Source organism: Varanus komodoensis, unplaced genomic scaffold (genome assembly GCF_004798865.1).
Source record: "Varanus komodoensis strain SLA01 unplaced genomic scaffold, ASM479886v1 scaffold26, whole genome shotgun sequence".
In the NCBI taxonomy this organism is placed as follows: Eukaryota; Metazoa; Chordata; class Lepidosauria; order Squamata; family Varanidae; genus Varanus; species Varanus komodoensis.
Window position 1 is genome coordinate 488,220 of NW_025335684.1, and position 20,494 is coordinate 508,713.

General features: G+C 65.5%; 2 protein-coding genes across 3 annotated transcripts; one reads left to right on the forward strand and one right to left on the reverse strand.

Moving 5' to 3' along the window:
• The first annotated feature begins 3,736 nt into the window (after nucleotides 1–3,736).
• Nucleotides 3,737–14,899, forward strand: LOC123025004 (deoxyribonuclease-1-like 2). Of its 2 annotated transcripts, XM_044433395.1 has the most exons (9): nucleotides 9,852–10,001; nucleotides 11,125–11,264; nucleotides 11,499–11,587; nucleotides 11,889–11,972; nucleotides 12,515–12,615; nucleotides 12,987–13,099; nucleotides 13,339–13,493; nucleotides 13,768–13,864; nucleotides 14,312–14,899. In XM_044433395.1, exons 2-9 carry the CDS (start codon nucleotides 11,130–11,132, stop codon nucleotides 14,363–14,365), a joined length of 828 nt encoding a protein of 275 aa, XP_044289330.1. In that variant the 5' UTR covers nucleotides 9,852–10,001; nucleotides 11,125–11,129; the 3' UTR covers nucleotides 14,366–14,899. The 2 variants fall into 2 exon arrangements, with proteins under 2 accessions (XP_044289332.1, XP_044289330.1); XM_044433397.1 differs by lacking the exons at nucleotides 9,852–10,001; nucleotides 11,125–11,264; nucleotides 11,499–11,587; ... (3 more) ...; nucleotides 13,339–13,493; nucleotides 13,768–13,864 and adding exons at nucleotides 3,737–3,880; nucleotides 4,221–4,309; nucleotides 4,777–4,860; ... (2 more) ...; nucleotides 6,839–6,993; nucleotides 7,344–7,440.
• A 1,034-nt stretch (nucleotides 14,900–15,933) lies between these two features.
• Nucleotides 15,934–20,474, reverse strand: ECI1 (enoyl-CoA delta isomerase 1). Its single transcript, XM_044433394.1, has 7 exons — nucleotides 20,376–20,474; nucleotides 19,869–19,985; nucleotides 18,808–18,935; nucleotides 18,261–18,407; nucleotides 17,510–17,631; nucleotides 16,856–17,034; nucleotides 15,934–16,369 (listed from the first exon to the last, which is right to left on the reverse strand). Exons 1-7 carry the CDS (start codon nucleotides 20,422–20,424, stop codon nucleotides 16,203–16,205), a joined length of 909 nt encoding a protein of 302 aa, XP_044289329.1. The 5' UTR covers nucleotides 20,425–20,474; the 3' UTR covers nucleotides 15,934–16,202.
• Nucleotides 20,475–20,494: the final 20 nt, after the last annotated feature.

Genomic DNA, 20,494 nt, shown 5'->3' on the forward strand with positions numbered 1-20,494 from the left:
CGCCCCTCCACTCACAGCACCGTCTCCGGCGCTGCGCAGCTTGTGGAGTCCCGCTTTTCCTCCCCGCCTTCGCTGGTCGGGAGGTCCGGGCGGGGCAGTAGCTTCTCTTCCCTCAGTGCGGGGAAGCAGGGGAGGCAGAGCCCCGGGCACGGAGCGGGGAGGGGCGTGAGAGCATGGCGGGGCCCTCGCGCCGTCCCAGCCCCGGCCGTGCTGCCGGAATGCCGGGAGCTGCGGTGCGCCTTGCCTGGGGGCACCGGCTGCCCCTCCAGGGCCTTTCAGCCGTTCGCGTTGCGCTGGAGGGTTCCCGGGCGGGCGGCGCTCGCTCGGCGTGGCCCCTTGGCTTGCAGCCTCACGGGCAGAACTTCAGCAGGCCCCTCGGGCAAGAAAAGCTCTTGCACACGGCCGCTCGGCCGGGAAAGCGCTTCAGGGCCGCCCCCCCAGGGCCGCTGTGCCGGACTCGTGGCCTGGCGGGCCAGCAGGTGTTTGCAAGGCCAGGCGAAATCCTTGGCGATAAGACCGGGGGGCCGGAGCGGGGGCCTGGCCAGGGCACAGCTGATGTCCGGAACAGAAGGGGCCGGGAGCAGGAGGCGCGCCAAGAAAGGGTCCGGCCCAGAGGAGACTCACCGCTTGTGCAGGCTCCCAGCAAAACACGCAGCGTGCAGGCAGCCCCGGAGGGACCCCCGAGACGAGTCTGTGCGAGGCGCCTGCCCCTCTTCGCTGGAGGGGGACCACGGAGGGGGTGGCCTTTCCTGCAAGGATGACCTTCGGGCTGGCTAGAGGGCTGAATGGGGACCGGCCTCTCAGCCTAGCCGGCCGCACAGGCACATGGAGAGGATCCAGGGAGTCGGAGGGGGACACTGCACGGATGGATTGGTTCCGAACTTTCATATCACAGTGGTCTCACGAAAGGCGGTTCCTCTGCACGTGCTCCCTGGAGCAAAGGGGAAGCCTCAGAGCAGTGCCCAGTTGACGGGCTGGCCCTGCTCTTTCGTCTGGATGGGTGGCACCCCAGGCTGGCTCTGTGCCAGGTGCGGCTCGTGGGGCCTTCGCCGTCTCGCTGGTTCCCTTGGCGAGCTGTGCTTGGCCCGCCCGTACAAGCATCTCGGAACCATTTTCGGCCCCTGTGTCGGCGCACCATCGTCTCGGCCAGATACTGCCGCGGATCCCAGCCGGGACTTGCACAAGCCCGCGCGGTCTGGCAGGGGCTTCCCTGAACCCGGGTTCGCGGGCACGGACGGGGTGCAAGGGCAGGATGGCGGAGTTCTGAGCACCAAGGCCGCCCTGCCAGGGATGCTGCGGAGGTGGGATGAGGCAGGCTGCAGGCCCCACGGAGGCCAGTGGGACTCGCCTCCGAGGAGACGCGCAGAGGGCTGTGCTGCAGAAGCCCCTTCCCAGGACGTCGGTGCCACCCAAAGGGTGCAAGATGCCAGCTGGGGACCTGCGTGTGCGACAAGCACCCGGGAGAGCTAGTCCCTGCCACAAAGCTGACAGTTTGACTTTGGGCCAGTTGCTGAGAGGAAAAAGCAGGATACAAATTTAATCACTAAATACATATTTTTCAAATGTTAAGCTTCAATTGTAACACTTATTACAGATAATGAAACCTCTTCATAAAGTACTGATGTGGGGAAGCGATGGGACAGTAACACCCCCTGGTTGCCATAACTTCCTCAGGTTCAATTTTGTGGCATTTCCAGTGTCCCTCAGGAATCTGGGAACACGTGTACGGGCACGTGTACGGCACGCAGCTGCTCTTATCAGGAAGAAGGACTTAAAAAACAACCAGCCACCATTTTTCATCCCAGAAATCTCCTGCATGGAATCTGGACACCTGCACAAATACCGAATCAAATAAACACCCGATAAGGTCAGGGCGGTGAACTATATTAAGAAAAGGGGGACGAAGAGCTGTCCCCAGGTGAGAGGAGACACGCAGGTAAAGAGACATGCCCAGTCCCTCATAAACTTAGATTTTACTTAAACTGGATTCGGGCTGATTCCCCCACTGCAGAGGACACCCAACGGAGGATACGCCAAGGCCCACGCCAAGGCCACTCTGCACCACCTGGGCAGCGGGTGCAGTCCGCCCAGCAGGTCCATCCTGGCACCTGTGCCTGTCTCTGCGCTGCCCGGCCAGGGCTGCATCCCAACAGGACTTCCTTCCAGGGATTCCCGGGGGAAGGAGGAAGGAAGGATCCTGGGAAGCAAGGGGGGGCTGTCCTTTGCCATGGTGCCATGGAAGACAAAGGACGAGAGACCCCCAAGGAGGGGAGAGGCACCGGTGCGAAGCTGCCCCCTTCCCTGTCCCCGCCCAAGCACCCAGGAACAATCATGTCTTTCACTAGGGGAAGGTGACCTTCGCCAAGGTGTGTCTAAGGAAAATCACTAGCAGGAACCATCTCCAGCAGACTCCCTACCCGCACCAGGTAAGAGTGGCCAGTGGCTGCAGGACCTGGCCACGAAAAGAGATGGCAGGTTCAGGGTGGGACATTTGCCAAGCCAGGCTGGGGCACAGGAGGGCTTGCCAGGTGCTGCTAGAAAGCCGAAGTCAGAAGCAAGAGGAGGAGGGGGCAGACCTTCTGGAAACGGACCTGGAAGCCCCCTCAGCCTCTCATACCCCCCCTCCCCCCCCCCCCCCCCCGCTGTCCTCTGCCTTCGCGCCTCTTTCTGAGTTGCTGAAACGTGGAATTTGTGGTTCGCGGCTGCTCTGACATAGGGCCAGAGCGTACCACTCCGGCTGCATGCACTGGATTCTGGAATGCCTCACCATTCCCCCTCGGAGGCTGAGAGAGCAAATGCAGGGCCAGGGACTGCTCTGCCCCAGAGGAACGCTGACTGGACACCCAAGAAAAGCCTGGGTAACTTGTACCGCTTCACTGGAGATGTAGATTTATTACGGAACTCGCACCAACAAGACTAGGAATCAAACACTACTTTCAGTCTGAAATCCCATCAGTGGCTCAGAAATGGATTTGGAAAAGCGCACTGCAGAGAAGGTTAAGCACGAATTTGAACACCGCTGTGGAATAACCCTTCACTCTGGCCAAGCTGAGCAATTTCTCTGAGGGAAGTAATGACTGCTGGCGTTGTGTCGGTCCCAAAGAGCCCTGTGGCGAATTGTGGACCAGTCTCAGAATTAGAACTTACCTGATCTCTACCTTCAAGGGAACTGGAAAGGATACGTGGGGCTCCCAGGGGGAGCCCTCCAAAGGCTGCCACTCAAAACCACACAGTCTTTTTCTCTGAACAGAGGTTCTTTTGACAAGAAAAAGGACAGAAGAGGCAGTGCAAAAACATGGGAGGGTTTCCAAAGGAATAGTTTATCCGGGCATCCCACAAAATCCAGGTGTGCGGGATCAGCCCCTTGTCTGGAAGTCCCTTACCTGCACCTTCCCTTTGCTCCCAGTCTGAGTATTGATGTGCCATATCAGAAACGCGGCATCACTGAAGACACTGGCATGAAGTCGGATTAATTAACAGCTCTGCACTTGGCTGTAAGTGGGTGAACATTAATCCACCCGTCTTGGATGGCTGGCAAGTGGGCCAATCTTTTACTCACAAGGAGGCTGTGGCTAACTCCCGACACCGTTCCTCCCCTGACAGTTCTCCCGAACTGGAATGCAGATAGATGGAGCGTAGGCCAGAGCGGGCTATGGAGCAAAAGGGGGGGCCCAGAGGGGAACCCGTCTGCACCCCCAGACACCTTTGCCCCCCTCTCACTGTGCAGGCGAGGACCATGAAGCCGGCGCTGCCGCTGCTGCTCCTGGGCGGGCTCCCCCTCCTGCAGCTTGCCCTGGCCTTGAAGATCAGCGCCTTCAACATCAGGACATTTGGGGACAAGAAGCTCTCCAACCTGACCATCGCGGACACGATTGTCAGAGTGAGTCGCTCGGCCCTCGTCTGCGGGGAGACTCACAGCCGAGCTGCCCCCACCAAGCAGGCCTCTGGGCCTCGTTCTCCCAGCAGAAGGGCTGGATGACAGCTCCCAGAATGCCCCGGGCCGCTCCTGCACACCTGGCGGGCACCTGACTGGGGAAGGAAGCTGCGCGGAGTCTTGCGACCCTTTCCTCTTCCACAGAAGAGGCCACAGCCGTGCCGCCTCTTGTCTCCAGAGGAACGGGGAGACTCGGTCGCAGCACAAAGCTCCCTTTCCGCCTCCCGGTCGGTGCGCAGCTTCACCCGCAGAGCCAGTGAGCGCCCTCTGCTGTCTGCCACCCCAGGTTGTCTCCACCTACGACATCACCCTCGTCCAGGAGGTGCGCGATGCCGACCTCTCTGCAGTCAAGCAACTGCTGGACCAACTTGACCGGTGTGTTTCCCATTAGGAGCTGCCAGGAGGGGGGACCGTAAAGCAAACCTAATCGCGGGGTAGCTGCAAGGGCACATCTCCGGAGGATGTGGGGGGGGGTCATGCCTTCTTTCTGCAGGAAAAGCATAGGGTTCTGCCACTCAGAAGGGACCATTTCTCCCCCGCGCCCCGAGGAGGGTGAACGTCCAGCAGCGGTGGGGTTGGGAAAGAGCGCAGGCCTTCAAAAGGAGCAGCAGACAGAAGACGGATCCCTGGTGCTTCCCGATGAGGCTTCCGGCCCGCGATGGGGGTCCAGGCCTCGGCCTGTAGCCCTGCTGGGTTTCTCCAGTCAAGAGGAAGCGGCCTTTGCCCTGGGGGCCCCCTGCCTAGGATCCCTCGCTGACCCGCCACTCGCTCGCTTGGTCTGAGGTCCGGAACGCAGAAGCCTCTGCCTGCACCGCCCGTGCTCACGGCACGCTCTCCCGCAGGGCCATCCCCGATCCTTTCAGCTACGTGGTCAGCAAGACTTTGGGTCGGAACAACTACAAGGAGCAGTACCTGTTCATTTACAGGTGAGGCCTCGAGCGAGAGAAGGGTGCAGCGGGGACAGGGCATCCTCACAGAGGCAGGCCCCGCGTCCGTCTTGGCCGGTGCTGCTGACCCTGACCGGCAGCCACAGCTCCACAGGGGTCCAGGTGGGAGTCTTCCTTGCGTCCACCTGGAGAGGCTGCCCAGAGTCAAACCTGGCCCTCCCAGGTGCAATGCGGGGACTCTGCTGTGGGGCAGCAGCCCGTGGTGGGACTCGGAGGATGTCCAGGTGACTCCCCCCGCCCTCCCCACTTCCCTGCCGGCTCTCAGTGCAGCCTCAGCCAGAAATCAAGACCTGCCAACCACAGAAGAGCCAGTTCGGCTTCCTCGTCCGTGAAATTCAGCACCACTTTCTGCCTTGTCCTTGAATGCTGACTGGAGCCCATTCTGCTCCCTTGGATCGCCCCGTGCAAAAGTGTTCCTGCTGCTCTGGGGCACTTTCTGGCTGTTTCCTTTCATATTTTTGTTGCTCTCTTGGCTTGCTGGTGCTTGCCATGTGCGCTCGTAGTGGAAAGTCGCGAGACCCAGACGAGCAGATGCACCCCCCACCTGCTGACCTTCTGCCACGCTGCCCAGGGCCGCCTGTTCTTCCCCCGGTCGTTCTGGCCGCTGCTGCCTGAAGCTCTCTCTGTCGTGGGCACCCCCCCAGCGCCCTTGAGCCTCCCCCGAGCCCCTGCCCAGGGGGAGCGGGGCGGAAGCGCCCAGTGCTGCCCTCGCGGCTTCTCTTGGCGCAGGCGGGACAAGGTGGCTCTCCTGGACAGCTACTACTACGAGGACGGCTGTGAGTCCTGCCGAAATGACACCTTCAGCAGGGAGCCGTTCATTGTGAAGTTTGCCGTGCCCCAGACGGGTAAGCCGAGGGCAGGGGCCTGGACCCCATGGCCGGGATGAGCAGCTGGGCAGGATGCGTGCCCCGCCTGCCGCTGCCAGTCACCGGGGAGGGCTGTTCTGAGTCAACCTGCTCCGTTCCCAGCCCGCTGCCTCATAATTCCGGGGATTCTGGTTATTGCAGTCCAACCCAGTCTGGAGGGCATGAGGTTGGGGAATGCTGGCTAGCGGCCCAGCCCTTCCTGCGGCATCAGCAGAGCCCCTGAGACTGGAAGGGCATAAGCCAGGGGCCCGTCCTCACCCACAGAATGTGGCCAAGGAATTCCTGAGTCCGGGCTGCCACGGGAGTGGGGGCTTGAGGCCCAACTGAACCCCCACAGCACCCCCCCAAACAAAAGCTAAAAAAAAGCGCCCAAGGAGCTGCAGGCACATGAATCCTGTGTTATCCCTGGAGTCCTGCTTAAAGCACAAAGTCCCACATGCTCGGAGGAGGGGGCTAAATTCGGGATCGGTGGTTTGCAGCTGTGGCCTCACGAGTCCGGAGCACAGGGGCAGCTTTTCGGCCTGGAAGAGAAGTTTGATGCTGGGAGTGGGGGGGGGGGGCGATGTTTGTGTGCTTCCCACAGCCACCGACGGCCCTCCAGTGAAGTCCGGGGTCCCGTGCCAGGCTGTGGGACGGCTGGGGAAGCGATCCCGCCCCGCCGCAGCCTGCGCTGGATGCTCCAAGCCCCTGTCCTTCGCCGGAGGAGGAGGAGGAGGAGGAGGAGGAGGAGGAGGAGGGCCCTCCCCGCCAGGTGCTAGGAATCAACAGGTGCGACTCCTGGCACCCACTCGCCATGCCTCGGCCGGCGGGGGTGCGGGAGCTGCGTGCGAGGCCCCCGTATGACGACCCCCCCCCCGCTCTGCCAGAGGCGAAGGAGCTGGTGCTGGTCCCGCTGCACGCCGCGCCCCAGGAGGCCGTGGCCGAGATCGACGCGCTCTACGACGTCTTCCTGGACGTGAAGCACAAGTGGCGCACCGACGTAAGCCCCGTGCCCCAGCCCCATGGCTGCACTCGCCGCCCGCCCAGGGGCCCCCCGGCCCCTCGCCGGCCGCTGCGCCTGCACCCAGCCCGCACCTTCCTCTGCCCCGCAGGAGATGCTCTTCCTGGGGGACTTCAACGCGGGCTGCTCCTACGTTCTGCCTGAGGACTGGCCGCGCATCCGCCTGCGCTCCAGCGCGGCCTTCCAGTGGCTCATCCCGGACAGCGCGGACACCACCGTGAGCAGCACGGTCTGCGCCTACGACAGGTAGGCACGCGTTCCCCGAGCCCCGGGCGCCCAGGCTCGCTTCCTCGGAGGCGGGGTGGCACGCAGCCATGAGGACTGGCGGCTTGGGCTGCGAGGCTTGGCAGGTGGCCACGCAGCTGCAGGGCTCGCGGAGCTGGAGGGCGCAGGACGGGGGCGGCAGACCAGCGGGCACAGGCGGTAGTGAGGCAGCACCTGCCCGGGGAGCGGGGCGCAACACGGGTGCCCGGGCGGGGAGAATCGCCCGAGCCTCCCCGCCGGCCCAGCCTCGCATGGGTCACGCGGTCTGGGGTCGACGTGGCCGCTGCAGCTCGCCCAGCCCCCTTGCTGATCCCCCGCACGCTGCCCCGCAGGTTGGTGGTGGCCGGGACCCGGCTGAGGAGCAGCATCCTGCCCGGCACAGCCGGGGTGAACGACTTCCAGCGGACCTTCAGGCTCAGCCAGAAGGATGTGAGCAACTCCCGGGAGGCTGGCCGGCGGGTGGGGGGTGCGGTGGTGGCAGGGAGGTCGAAGGAGGGGGCGCAGGTGCCCACAATGCCTCTCTCGCCCCCCTTTGCCCCCTTGGGCGGAGAATACATGTGCCGCATCCCTCCATGCTGGCAGCATCGCGCAGCACTTCCTGGCGGGGGCCATCTCCCCGGAGCTGGGGTGGGCCACCTCCTCCTCCTTCCCCACTGTATCTTCCCAGCAGCCCTGCGGGGTAGGCTGGTCGGAGGCTTGCGATCTGGCCCAAGGCCTCCCCAGTCCCCATCCGACACGCCGGCAGCCAATCTGACCCCGTGCTTGCGCTGTGCTCGGGAGCAAGAAGGCGCCGTGTGTTTCCCTGACGCTGCTGTTGCTTCCCTCCCCTGCCGCTTAGGCCTTGGCGGTGAGTGACCACTTCCCCGTGGAAGTGAGCCTGCAGTGATGCCGCAATTCGCCCGGGGTATCCCAGCCGCCCAGCGCAGGGACCGTCGGCACGTCCTCCCTGCTCCTCCGCGGAGCCGGTGCCTCCACTGCATCTCTGCAGCCGCACCTTGAGCCAGATGTGCCGCCTGCGCGGTCCCTCGACACAGTGAGACGTTTGTCCCGCTCCAGGGAGGTGCTGATCCCGACAAGCTGCCGGTGCAAGATGGCGAGGACGGGGCCGGGCTGAATAAAGCTGTCCGCGAGCCACACGCGTGCTGGTCTGGCAAGTTCTTGCTCTAGCTCCTCCCCTGCTCGGCCGCAGAGGTCCCCGTTTCTCGTGAGCTGCTCCACGGCGCTCCCACGGGCCCTCCGGCCCCTTCTGTGGTCTTTGATCCGCCTCCTGGCCTGGCTGGTGTTTTCCCACCGAGCTCAGTGATTCCTAGGCAGGCCACGGTTGGGGTCCCTGCTTTGGGCAAACGGGCCTGGAGCGGGGCTGGAGAGCGGATGCTGCTGGGCAGAGGCAGAACCGAGGCAGGACGTTTGCCCCGAGCAGGACGCAGCAGGGCTGCGGGCCACCCCGTTACAGCGAGGGGGACGGGCGCTTTCCCAAGAGCCCCTCTCCACACGAGGCACAGGGAACCGCAGCGGTTGTGCAAGGCACGGCCCGCGTTTCGCAAGGGCCGCATCCACTTTGGCAAGAGCCCAGAAGAGACGGCCGGGCTCCCAGAGGGCGGCATGTGGCGTGCCGGGGGTTGCTCTGTGCCCGCGGGTGCCTCTCTGGGTGTCCCGAGGGCGTTCCCAGCGCCGCTCGTTCCCTGGCTGAGGCCCTGCTAGTCGCAGGCTGGCTTCCCGGGTGGCCACAGACGCCCTCCAGGACCACGTGGGGCTGAGAACCAGGGCAGGTTGCCTTGGGGGAGCGAGGACTTGCGAGGGGAAGTGGGGGGTGGCCACCCCCAGCCTTCCCATCCCGGGCAGATGGTGTTGCTTCGCACCTCCCCACACTCGGGGAGTCCAGCAGCGCCTATAATTCAGGGCCGCCAAGCTGGGCAAGCAGAAGCAGCTTGGCCCCTCGGCCGAGTGCGGCTGGCAGGCTTCCTGCCGGGCCCCCGAAGCCCGGGGTGACTCTCCCCCCTTCCCATTGGTCTTCAGGGCCTCCGGAATAGATCCTGTCCGTGCCCCACAGCCCCCCCCCACCTGAGAGTTGCCAAAGGAGCCCAAGCCACGCAGCAGCCCCGGCAGAGCCCAGCTGGCAAATCTGCCCCGGTGTGTGCGGTTCTCCCAGAGGGCGAGCGCTCTGGGCAAGGCCTGCCCTGTCTTTGCCGGGATCCCCCGGCCGGCCACCGGGCACAAGGCACAGGGCAGCCGGACGGAGCCGGCACAGGGCTGGGCGGGCTGTTGAGCCTGAAGCGGGGGGAGATCTCTGGAGGAGCCGGGGGGGGGCGCTTCTGAGCCTGCTTCCTCACAGGAGGGCGGGGAGGGTGGCAGGACAGAGCGGCTCATGCGGTTCAGGGCAGGACTCCTGCTTGGCCCAGAGGCCGGTCGCTCGGGCCCCCAGGCGCTCAGGCTCCTCAGCTCTCCTGCCACTTCCACCGCCCCGGCCTCTTCTTCTCCGCTAGCCGGACATGGCAGTTGTCCCTGCAAAGTTGTCCTTTCTCTCTGCTCAAGGGTCCCCCAGGCTGTGCCCGGGGCTTGCCGTTGATGGCTCTGCTTCTCGGCAGTGCTCCTGCGCAGGCGGAAATCCTACAGGCGTGACCTTGGCACGTACAGTCGCACCTGCTGCACACCTGAGGTCACAGAGTTGCTCCCAATGGCTTCCGTGCGCGGGCGCCTTCTTGCGCTGCCACAAACTTTGCAACCACGATGGTGCAACGCCCGGCCCTCCCAAGGTGGAGCTTGCAGCGCTGCTCTGGAAAAGGCACAGTCCGAAGGTGCTTATTAAGGGCCCCCACCCACACGAGGGATGGGCACTCGCTTCCTGGCGCAGAGGAGCAGGTGCTTGGTGGTGCCGGGGCCAGTGCTGCGCTCCTTCGCTGGCATTCTGGCCGAGGACCGAGGCTGGGGAAGAGTTTGCTGACTGACGGAGCGCCAGGGCGGGAAGGACTCCGGGCGTGCGCCAAACCACAGTAAGGCTGCTTGCTTTTTGAAGCTCCTTCGCTTCGCTTTGTGCGGGGTTGGGGTTCTCCCCCACATCATATTCCACCTCAAAGGCACCCTGTGCGACTCCGTTCTCCTCGACGCCAACACGTGGCTTGTGCAATGTAAGGCGTGGCGACGGTCGCGGGCTTCAAGGGGGTAGAAGAGACTTTGCCGACGGGATCGGAGCTAGCGGGCCGCCCGAGGGAGCGATCGCGGGGCTGCGGTGGACAGCTCGATAGAAGTGGCAGTCCGGCAAGCGTGCGGCGGCCGCGACAGGCGTGCGCCGTGGAGGCACAATTAGGGAAGCGGCTGAATTTGACTGCTGGCATCGCACTCCCCCTTGCACAAACTTGGGCACAGCCACTCTCGTGCATAGCTCTGGCCACCGCACCAACGGGAAGGATACGGGCAGGTGGAGAAGGCGCAGCCAAGGGCAGCTCGGAGGACCCAGGGCTGGGCAGCCCCCTGTGAGGAGAGGGCGCAGCCCCCTGTGAGGAGAGGGCGCAGCTGCCGATGCGGCACGTGAGGGGAGGCTGAGGGAGGTGCGCGGAAGGCGGCCGGGAGCGAAGAAGCTGCCGCGATGGGAAGCAGGCGTTCCCCTTGTCCTGGCCCAGAACCAACGGAATCAGGCTAACGTGGGTCCCCTCTGATCTCAGCGTGTGGACCTCGTTTCCCCCAGTGCCAGCTCTCTTCTCTTCAAACCAGCCCTGCTCTGCTGCCTTTTAGGGCGGCCTGGGATGCGGTCATTCAGCCGGTGAAGCTTGTCCTCGCCACTTTCTCTGGGTGCCAGGAAAAGCATCGCCTGCTTTTGGGCAGCAAGTTTCCCACAGGCCCGCAGGGCTCTGCCCTGAGGTAGGGGCCCCTCCTCAGCAGCCTCGCCGAGGCCGAGCCTCGTGCCAAGAAGGGCTGCTCCTCAGCCGTCCATGCTCAGGCTGAGTCCCAGGGAGGAAGGTATTCATGTGTCGTTCAAAATCTCGGGTGTTTCTACAGGCTTGTGGACACGGCCTGTTAAAAGCTGGTGGAGCTTCACTTTGGGCATGTGAGTACAGCAGGTGTTCCCACAGCGTGCCCCCTTTTCCTGCCCCCTAAGCCCCCGCCCCATTACTCCAGGGACCATGAGGCTGCTGCTGGTGCCCTGCCTGGCTTTTTTGCTGCCGGTGGCCAGCCCCCTGCGCATCTGCGCCTTCAACATCCAGAGCTTTGGAGACAGCAAGCTGTCGGATGAGGGGACCTCAGAGGTCATTGTCAAGGTGAGCACATGGGGGAGAGAGCGGTGGGGGCCCGTGGTGGAGAGAGGGCGGCTCCCGAGGGAGGAAGGGGCCCACGGAAGGGGTATCGCCTGCGGACTGCCTGAAAATGGGGGGCAGTGTTGGGGCCCCACACACGGCACAACCTTCGGGGCGCTGGCTGAGTGCTGTGGGGGGAGAGGGGACGAGCGGCAGGCCTGTCCTGATCTCGTCCCTCGGGGCGTGTGCTCCTGGCAGATCCTGTCCCAGTACGACATCGCCCTGGTGCAGGAGGTGCGCGACTCCGACCTCAGTGCTGTCAGCGAGCTGCTGGAGCGCCTCAACAGGTAACGCACCCGAAGCCTCGCAGGCGGGGGGCGGGGAGGCCAGGGCAGGTGCGCCAGCGTGGGACTGGCCCTCCTCCTTGGCCAAGCCGTGCTGTGCGGTTGGATGCCGCCCGGCTGCAAAAAGCACGTGGCCGGAGGGGGCCTCGTGTTTGGCAAGGCCTCCTCCTCCAACCTGCTCGGCACAGGTGCGCTGGCACGCTTGGGCAAGCAGCGCACGGGCGGGGAGGGCCAGCCGCTGGGTGGGGGAGTCGAACGAGGGGAGAGGACGCCCCGACTCGGCCTCCCCGCCTCTGCCTTGCAGTGCCTCCAAGCACAAGTACGCCTTCGAGATCAGCCAGTCGCTGGGGCGCGAGAACTACAAGGAGAAGTACCTCTTTCTCTACAGGTGCTGGCACCCATCCCCACCCCAAACGGCAGCCCTCATACCTGCACCTCGCTGGACCCCCGGGGCTGCTCGCCAGCACAGAGGCCTGCCCGATGCGGAGGCCGGCAGCTTGCCCCCAGCCGGTGCGGAGCGGCTCGCTCTGACGGGCCAGAGCTCCATGGCTGAGCACCTGCTCTGCACTGGGGCCGCCCTGGCTCAAAGCGCCCCCCACACACATGGCCGGCGAGGTGGGCCAGTGAGGTCTCCCTTCTGAGCCGAGCTCCTGGAGGGCTCCGGCCAGCTGGGGGGACAGCACAGGCTGGGCGGGCCGATGGTCTGTCTCGGGCAAAGCGTGTGGGAGGGAACCTGCTAGGAAACCTGCCGGCAGTGGAAGGGGTTCCTCTCCTCGGACCCAGCAGGACGGGGCACTGGAGCCCGGGCAGCGGCCCTGGGCTGGTCGGACCGGTGGCGCCCCTGGCCCGGGAGGCCGGCCCCGAAGGGCCCCACAGTTATCCCTCTGCGGCTGCTGCTGACACCCCTCGGCTCCGCTCTGCTCCCTCCAGGTCGGTGCGCGTCTCCGTGGCCAGCACCTACCAGTTCCCCGACAAGAGCGACGCCTTCAGCAGGCCGCCCTTCATCGTGAAGTTCTCGGTTCCCGATGCAAGTTAGTGAGCGGGGGGCGGCTCGGGGGGGCACGGCTGCCCGGCAGGGCTCCGGGGCCGCGGGCGGGAACCTTCCCCAGCAGCGGCTTCCGTGCGTTTGACGATGGAGACCACGTCCCTCTGCAAAACTGCGGAGCGCGGGGCGGCGACGCCGGCGGCGGCTCGGCCGGTGTGGGTCAGGCGCCGCCGCGGCTCTCCTCGCTCGCCCCACTGCTGCGCCGCCCGGGCCCTTGGCGGACGGAGATCCAGACCCGAAGCGCACCGGGCCGTTTGCCGGGAAGCGACCGCGGGCGACCCCCGCCCCCCGCAGCCGCCCCCACCGGCGACCGGCGACCGGGGGCTGGCGGGGCGCGGTGACGCGGCTCTCTTGCAGAGGAGGCGGAGCTGGTCCTGATCCCGCTGCACGCGGTCCCGGGCGAGGCCGTGGCGGAGATCGACGCGCTCTACGACGTGTACCTGGCGGTCATCGACAAGTGGGGCACGGACGTGAGTGCGCGAGGAGGGGGTCGGAGACGGGGGTCCCGAGCTGCCGCCCGCGCCCTCGCCCGCCCTCTTCGGCCGGGAGCGGGAAGGCGCATGGGGGCGCCAGCCGGATGCCCCGCCGGCGCCTGGCTGTCCGCCGCTGGAGGCTGGGCGCTGGGTCGAGCGCGGCCGTCTGCTCTGCCCGCTGAGCCTCCCCTCCCCTCCCCTCCCCTCCCCTCCCCTCGCCTCGCCTCGCCCCGCAGAACATGATGTTCCTGGGGGACTTCAACGCGGACTGCAGCTACGTGGGCAAGAAGGACTGGGCCGCCATCCGCCTGCGCGCCAGCGAGGTCTTCCACTGGCTCATCCCGGACTCGGCTGACACCACGGTGGGCAAGTCCGACTGCGCCTACGACAGGTGAGAGGCGGGCAGGGGGCAGCCGAGGGGCAGGGCTTCCCCCCCCACCCCCGCAGACCGCTTCTGCCATCGCCGGCCGGGGCCACCACTGGCCCCTCGGACCCCCAGTGCCACACCGGGCGGCCTCTCTGGGCCTCCCCCCCGCCCTGCTTCTCATGCCCTGGGAAGGCTGCTGGGGTCCCACGCCAGCCTTTCGGGGGCCGGGGCGAGGGCTCCCCGCTGGACGGGGACAAGGGGAGCAGGGCCGCTCCGACGGTGCCCTGTTGTGTCCCAGGATCGTGGTGAGCGGCTCGAAGCTGCGGAAGTGGATCAAGCCCAACTCTGCCACTGTGTTTGATTTCCAAAGAGCTTTCAAGCTGAACCAAGAAGAGGTAATCGCTCGCTCGCTCGCTCTCTCTCTCTCTCTCTCTCTCTCTCACACACACACACACACACCCACCCACCACGTTTAAGTCATTAGTTTAAGCTGTTTCCCAGCTTTCTAACTGATGTGGTTTTTGAACAATTGTGGATATGAGCCCACTGTTAAAGGGAGTTTGCCTGCCACCAAATCCGGCCTTCCGGTCACCCGGGAGCACAAGCCAGAGGGCCCAGGGCCGGTCCGTCCACCGCAGAGCTTTTCCTGACAGGGAAGCGATTGTGTGCCGGGACACTGGCTTTGGCCACGGCTGGGCTCGCCTGCCTGAAGGCTTAGCGCTGCCCCGCCTGCTTCCCCGGGGGCGAGTCTGGTCCGAACGGGCAGGGCGGTGTGGCGGGGCTGGAGCGGGGGGCTCTCCTGACCCGCCATGTTCTTCCACGGGCTTCTCCCTTCCCCGCAGGCGCTGGTCGTCAGCGATCACTTCCCGGTGGAGGTGACCCTGAAGTCTCGCTGACGCTGCTCCGCGGCCCCCCACCCGCCACCGCTGCCGCGCAAGATCCCGCTTGCCCCCCGGGCCGGCAGAGGGGTGGCCACGGCCCCCGGGCCCACGGGCCCCTCTCCTGCCTCTGCCCCTCCCACTCGGCCGGCTCGCAGGTTTTGAAACGATCGCTTCGAACTGGAAGGCTGCCCTGCGAAGGCCCATCGTCCACAGCCGCCTTTTCCCCAGAATGAGAACCACTGTGGATCTGGCTGTTCCCCAGCCCTCTGCCCTCTAGGATGGGGGGCAGCAACTGCTCGATCACTGACTGGGGATGATGGGAGTTGTCACCAGCACAGAGGGCACCGAGCTGGGGAAGAGAGTGCTCTGACACGGTTGTAGATTGCCAGTTCAGATCCTCCCTCAGTCGTGAGGCATCCCAGAGGACTTTGGGAAAATGACTTGCTCAGCCTAAGCTACCTCACAGGGTTGTTGTGAGGATAAAATGCTGTGTGGAAGCATGTGATCTCCCGCTGCAGAAAATGGCATGAGAAATAATATGTATAAGCGGAACTGTCCAGCCTCCTGTCCTAAAAGGCCAAACCCTCCTTCTGGGCACCAGGCCAGCATTTAAATGGGCTGCAAGTGGGGGGGGGCAGGTGGCCTGCAGACCCAGCACTTGTGAGGGGCTCGAGTGAGTGAGCCAAGCAGCAGGCGAGGACCAAGGCAGCCACTCCGATGCAGACAATTCCTTCCCTGTATGGTCGACGATCCAGTCGGCAGCACCCCCTGGACCCTGGCGGAAAAGTCAGGATTTTGGGATGCAGCTTGCCACACCCACCACATCGGTTGCCGATTTCCGTGTGCCTTGAGGAAGCGGGCAAGCAGGAAGTCCCAAGCAGGGGCTGGCTTTATCTGCATCCTTTGGGAATCACGAGGCCCAGGAGCCTTCCGGCGCCTCCGGCACCCCCCCACAGCTCTCCTTTGCGGGCACGCCTGGGGGTCGCCTCAGCTCCAGCCAGCTCAGCTTCCGGGCAGGGCAGGGCACGGCCCAAGCAGCCGCCTGTGGCCTCGGCTGGCGACCCGCAGCTGGGGCAAGAGGTGCTGCCGGGGCCTTTGGACCGCGGGAGGGCAAACCGCCACTTCCCTATTCTGCCCGGCTGCCCCATTTGCACAACTCGGGCCCCGGCTGAAGCAGGCTGCTTGCGCAATACTGGGCAGCCGCCCTCCCCACACGGGGCCCTGGAGGTGTCGGTTGCTCGCCGCGTGGGCGAAGGCCGCTCTGTGCAAAGATTGCACCGGCCGGGGCGCATGTTGCGCAGGGTCGTTCCGGGGCAGCCGCGCTGGATTCTTTCCAGGCGTGTTTGTCAGTTGCTGGGCCAGGGCTGCTCACCGAGGACCCTGAACCACAAAAGCCAGTGGCCACGGGGGGGGGGCACGTGACCCGCTGCTGCACACGCACCCTCCGTGGCAGCCGAGCGGCAGCAGCGGCCACGGCAACTGTGTTTGAGAGGGGATGGGACCCAACCAGGCCGGCTGTGGGTGGGGTGACTGGGGGGGGGGGGCAGGTGTTGCAGAAACTGCTCCCAGGAAGAGACCCGCAATCACATCTGAAGTGTTTATTGGCAGTTCACATTTCGCAAAGTCCACCCTTCCCGAGGAAGGCAGGTGTTGCAACGGCCCCGAGGGGCGCCGTCCTTCCCACACCGCCCTACTGGGCCTCGGGCTCCCGAACGGCAGGACACTCCATGCAAAAGGCACTCGAGGGGAGCGGCCCCGGCGGCGTGTGGGGAGGGGCGGCCCAGCAGGGCCCGGGCCGGGGCCCAGAGGCAGCCCCCCCCGTGTCTCCGGGCCGTGGCGCTCCGGCTCCGGCTCAGCCCTTCTTCTGCTTCAGCCTCTCCATGTACATCTGCAGGGACTTCTGGATGGAGTCCCTGGAGATGAAGCGCACGAAGTTCTGGGTGTCGTCCTCGCGATGCGCCAGCAGGCGGTCCATGGGCAGCTTCCGCATGAGGGACTTAGAGATCTGGCGGGCGTGGTCTAGGGCACCAAGGAAGGCAGCGCGCCGGATCACGACCCTTGCCTGGCAAGCACTGTGGGCCTCTGGGGGCCCCCCGGGTGAGGCGGGGGCAGGCCGGGCTCCACGCACGAGCAGCAGAGCCCCCCCGTTTCCCCTCTAGGGCAGCGATGGGGAATCCCTGCCCAAGGGCCAGGTGCCACCCCGGAGGCTCTCCACCTGCTCCCGGACCTCTTCTGCTGTTCTCTCCAGTCCCTGACCAGTGGCAAGAGGGCATCTGGAGGCACCCAGGCCGAGGGCAAGGCAAACGCGGGGGTCGCTGCGGGTGGGGCAGCCCTCCCAAACCTGGCGCCCTCCAGGTGTTTCACGCTACAAGTACAACTCCTGGGATTCCTGAGCCTTGGCCACATTGGCCGGGGCCAATGGGAGGCGCAGCTCAAAGCACTCGGACGGCCCTGGGCGGCTTCCTCCCGGCCGGCCAGGGAAGTGGCTGCGGGGGCCCCTCTCACCTGGCACAGCAAGCCACTGGCCCATCGCTTTGGCGGCGGCCTGCAGGACCTTCTCCTCCGGGACCAGCTCATCCACGAGGCCGATTCTGAGGGCTTCGGGGCCAGAGTGGAGCAGCCCCAGCTGCAGGGAGAGCTCCGTGGCCCGGTGGCCAACCGTGTTCAGCGCGGTGTCCTTAAACCTGGCCGGCGGCAAGAGGCGGGTTCAGGCGGGAGGAGGGGGCTGGGGCGGCAGGCGAGCTTGGGCCGGGGCTGGGGCCAGGGGTGCCCCGAGGCGGCTGCCGAAAAGCTGACACTGCCAAAACTGCTTGAGACTTAAGGTGGGAGCCCGACCTGACCGGGAGAACAGGTGGCAAGTTTTGTTCCCCAAGTGCACCTTAGAGATGCTAATGCGCACAATTCCCCCCCACCCCCAGACTGGGACTAGTTGATCGGGTATAAAAGCGGCTCGTACAGGCTGCGTCCTGGTGGTCCCTTCGGGGGTGGCCTGCATACCATGTGTCTCTCTGCTCCGTCTGACGCAGCCGCCAGCGCTCTTCTGGTTGCCCCCCCCACCCCACAAGCATGCCTTCACCGTTTGGTGCCTGCCAAGCCGGGGGCCCAGGCCCAAGGCACATGGCAGCCCCCACGGACACCGCCTCCGCAAGCGCCCCTCACCAGAAGGGGGCCACAATGCCGAGTCTCGTCTCGTTCAGCCCGATTTTGTATTTGGGGTCGTCAGCCATAATCCTGTAGTCGCACGATAAGGCCATCAGGCAGCCCCCCGCGGGGCTGGAGCCCTGCAGCGGTCAGAGAACAGGCGTCCAGCAGTGCCTCCGGGTCCCTGGCGCCCCCCTGCTTCGGGAAGGCTCCCGCCCTCTGCCCTCTCCCGATCGCTCGACCCAAATGCCAGGTGTCCCAGGAAGGCATGCCCTGCATTCTGGAGGCCGCGAAGCGGAGTGGGCACCCAAGTGCAGCTCTCTTCAGGGAGAGACACGCCGCTTCTGGACGCTCTGGCAAGGTGCAGGGCTGGCACTGGCTGCGTTTCGCTGCACCTGTGCCCCTCGCGTGGGACCCCCGGCACTGCAAAAGTGTCCGCGAGCAAGGCCGAGTTGCGAAGGGCGGGGCATTTCCACAGCAGGGCTCCCCACACCGGGGAACCGGCCAGGTGGCCTCGCGCCCCAGCCCCCTCCCTGCCACCGACCAGCGCCCCCCACCCCCAGCCAAGCCCCCCACCGCTCTCGGCCCTTATGCCTGGGAGAGCTGCCCACGGAAAGCCCACCCACCACTCCCGGGCTGGCGTGTCTCTGCCGTTTCAGCACAGGGCTATTCCTTCGCCCACGTCCTGCGTGGGCCGTGAAGCGGGAGCGGGACGGCGGCCACCTCCAACCCGAACGGGCGCGCGCCGGGGTCGCGGCGAGAGACTTGCATTGACCGCGGCGATGGTCACCAGGCTGGAGCCGTACAGCTTCAGCCACATCTCCTGCACGGCCCTCCAGAACTCTGCGTAGTGTTCCTCCGTCTTGCCACACATCTCGGTGATGTCCAGCCCGGCCGAGAAGATCTGGGGGATGGCCTGGAAGTGGGGGGGAGCTCTCGTCACGGGCCAGGCGGCACTCCTCCCCAGCCTCCGGACGTGTGGGATTGCAAGTCCCATCGCACTGGGAGTTGTCACCTGCACATCTGGAATGTGCCGGCTGGGGGAAGGCGGATGTTGCCCATTTCCCCGAAAGGGGACTCTGCCCCAGCCGGCATTCCGGAAGGAAGTGTTCCGGCCAAGATTTAATTTTGCTTGCATCTAGGTTGTTCATATGTAAGATGCCATCAGAGGTGGGAAAAGGTGACCCAAACGTGAGGGGCAAACTTTTACACGCAGGGGGAGCAGGCCAGGCCCTCCCCAGGTCCAGCCGGGCTCCCCCTCTCCCCGCCCCCCAGGCCCGCCACCACACCGGTCCAGGCCCGCGTGGCAGCCATACCGAGGTCAGGATGACGCCTCGGCAGGCCTTGTCGTTCTCCAGCTTTTCCAGACTTATGCAAAACTCCGTGAGGAACTCCAGGCTGAGGCTGTTCACAGGCAGGCTCTTCATCTTCATCATGGCGACACCTGCAGAGGCAACACGAGGCACGCCGGTCGGCAGGCACTGGCCCTCAGGGGCCCCCCCGCCTATGGCAAACCTGCCTTTCCCCTCATGCACACATACGGGAAGGGCCCCCCGCTCTCTCCTGAGTGGCCCCGGGGCCTAATCATGGCCCGATGTGGCCGCCTTCTACATGGCTCTGAAGTGGAAGGCACTCCTCCGGTCGGCCACGCTCCAGCGGGGTGCCCAGGCGCCCTGCTTCGTGAACTGCTCGGGCTGGTCCTCCGTCTGGCGGTTTTTTATTTGTTTTCCGGCACCAGGCTAAGATCTTTCTATTTAAACAATATTTTAACAACCATTAATAATATTTATAGGTTTTAATTGTGCAGCCAGGGTGTTTCTGGGTTTTAATTGTATTTGTTTCATGTTTATTCATTTATGTGAACTGTCCCAAGGCTATAAGCGATGGAACGGCATACAAAAATTCTAAATAAATAAATAAAGGGTTGTAGGTGTCATGAGCCGCATCTGTGAGCTGCCTGTCAACACAGGGGACGCAGGGGACGCAGAGCGAGGCGAACGAGCAGCCGAGCCAGAGGCCGCCGGTCCCTCCGCAAGCAGCTGGGGCAGTTTGGGCCCCGCCGCAGGCAGCTCCCGCCCCGCCATGTGGGCGGCCAAGGCTTGTGCGGCCCGTGAGAAATGTCAGCATAATGCCAGCATACGCAAACCGGCACGATCCCGCGGAGGGGCCCTTCTCAACCAGGAAAGGGCAACGGCACCGGGGTGCCCCCCGCCTCGCCCCACGGCCCGTGCCTCTAGCGCGGCTGGCGCGTGCCGAAAGGCCTCTCCAAGGGGTCTCGGGGGCCCCGGCTCCCACGGAGGCGGGGGGCCCCGCGGGGCCTCGGAGCGGGCCGTGTCAGGGCGAACCCCACGGGGGTCGAGGCGCCGGCGTGGGGTACCTGTGCTGGCATCGAGCTCCACCAGGATTTTGCTGTTGCTGAAGAGCCGCCGCTGGTCCAAAGGGCGCCCGAGCCTGCGGGCAGCCGCCTGGTCTTTGCGGAGCGGGAAGAAGGGACCTGCAAGAAAGCCGGGGCTGATGGGCTGCGGAGTCTGCAGCGTTTCCGCTCTGGACGCTTGGCCTGTCTCCAACTTTGGGGGGCTCCCAGTCCAGGCCCCCCTGCAGGGCCGGTGTTTACCTGCCTTCCGGCCATTTGCGGCAGAAAGAAGTATGTGAGAGAGAGCAGGAAGAGCACGCAGCGCGCACGGACGCCACGCAGGGGGCGAGGGGCCCCTGCGCGAGTGCAGAATGCCCGTCGCTTTCCCGCAGGGCCGGCCGGGGAGGGGAGCGCCCTTCGCGGTCCGGCGCCCCCCCGGGGGCCGCTGCGGGGAAGGCGCGGGCGCGCCAAAGGGCCGAGCGGCCTCTCCGCCCCGCAGCCCGCGCGCCGGCCCGCACCCGCGGAGCCCACCTGAGCCGCGGAGCAGCCGCCAGGCCCGCGCCGCCGCCGCCGCCGCCATCTTCGCCCGGGCACTGCTCGCCCGCGGGCTCCCCCGAGCGGAGCAGCCTCGCTCCTGCGCGGCGCCCGCG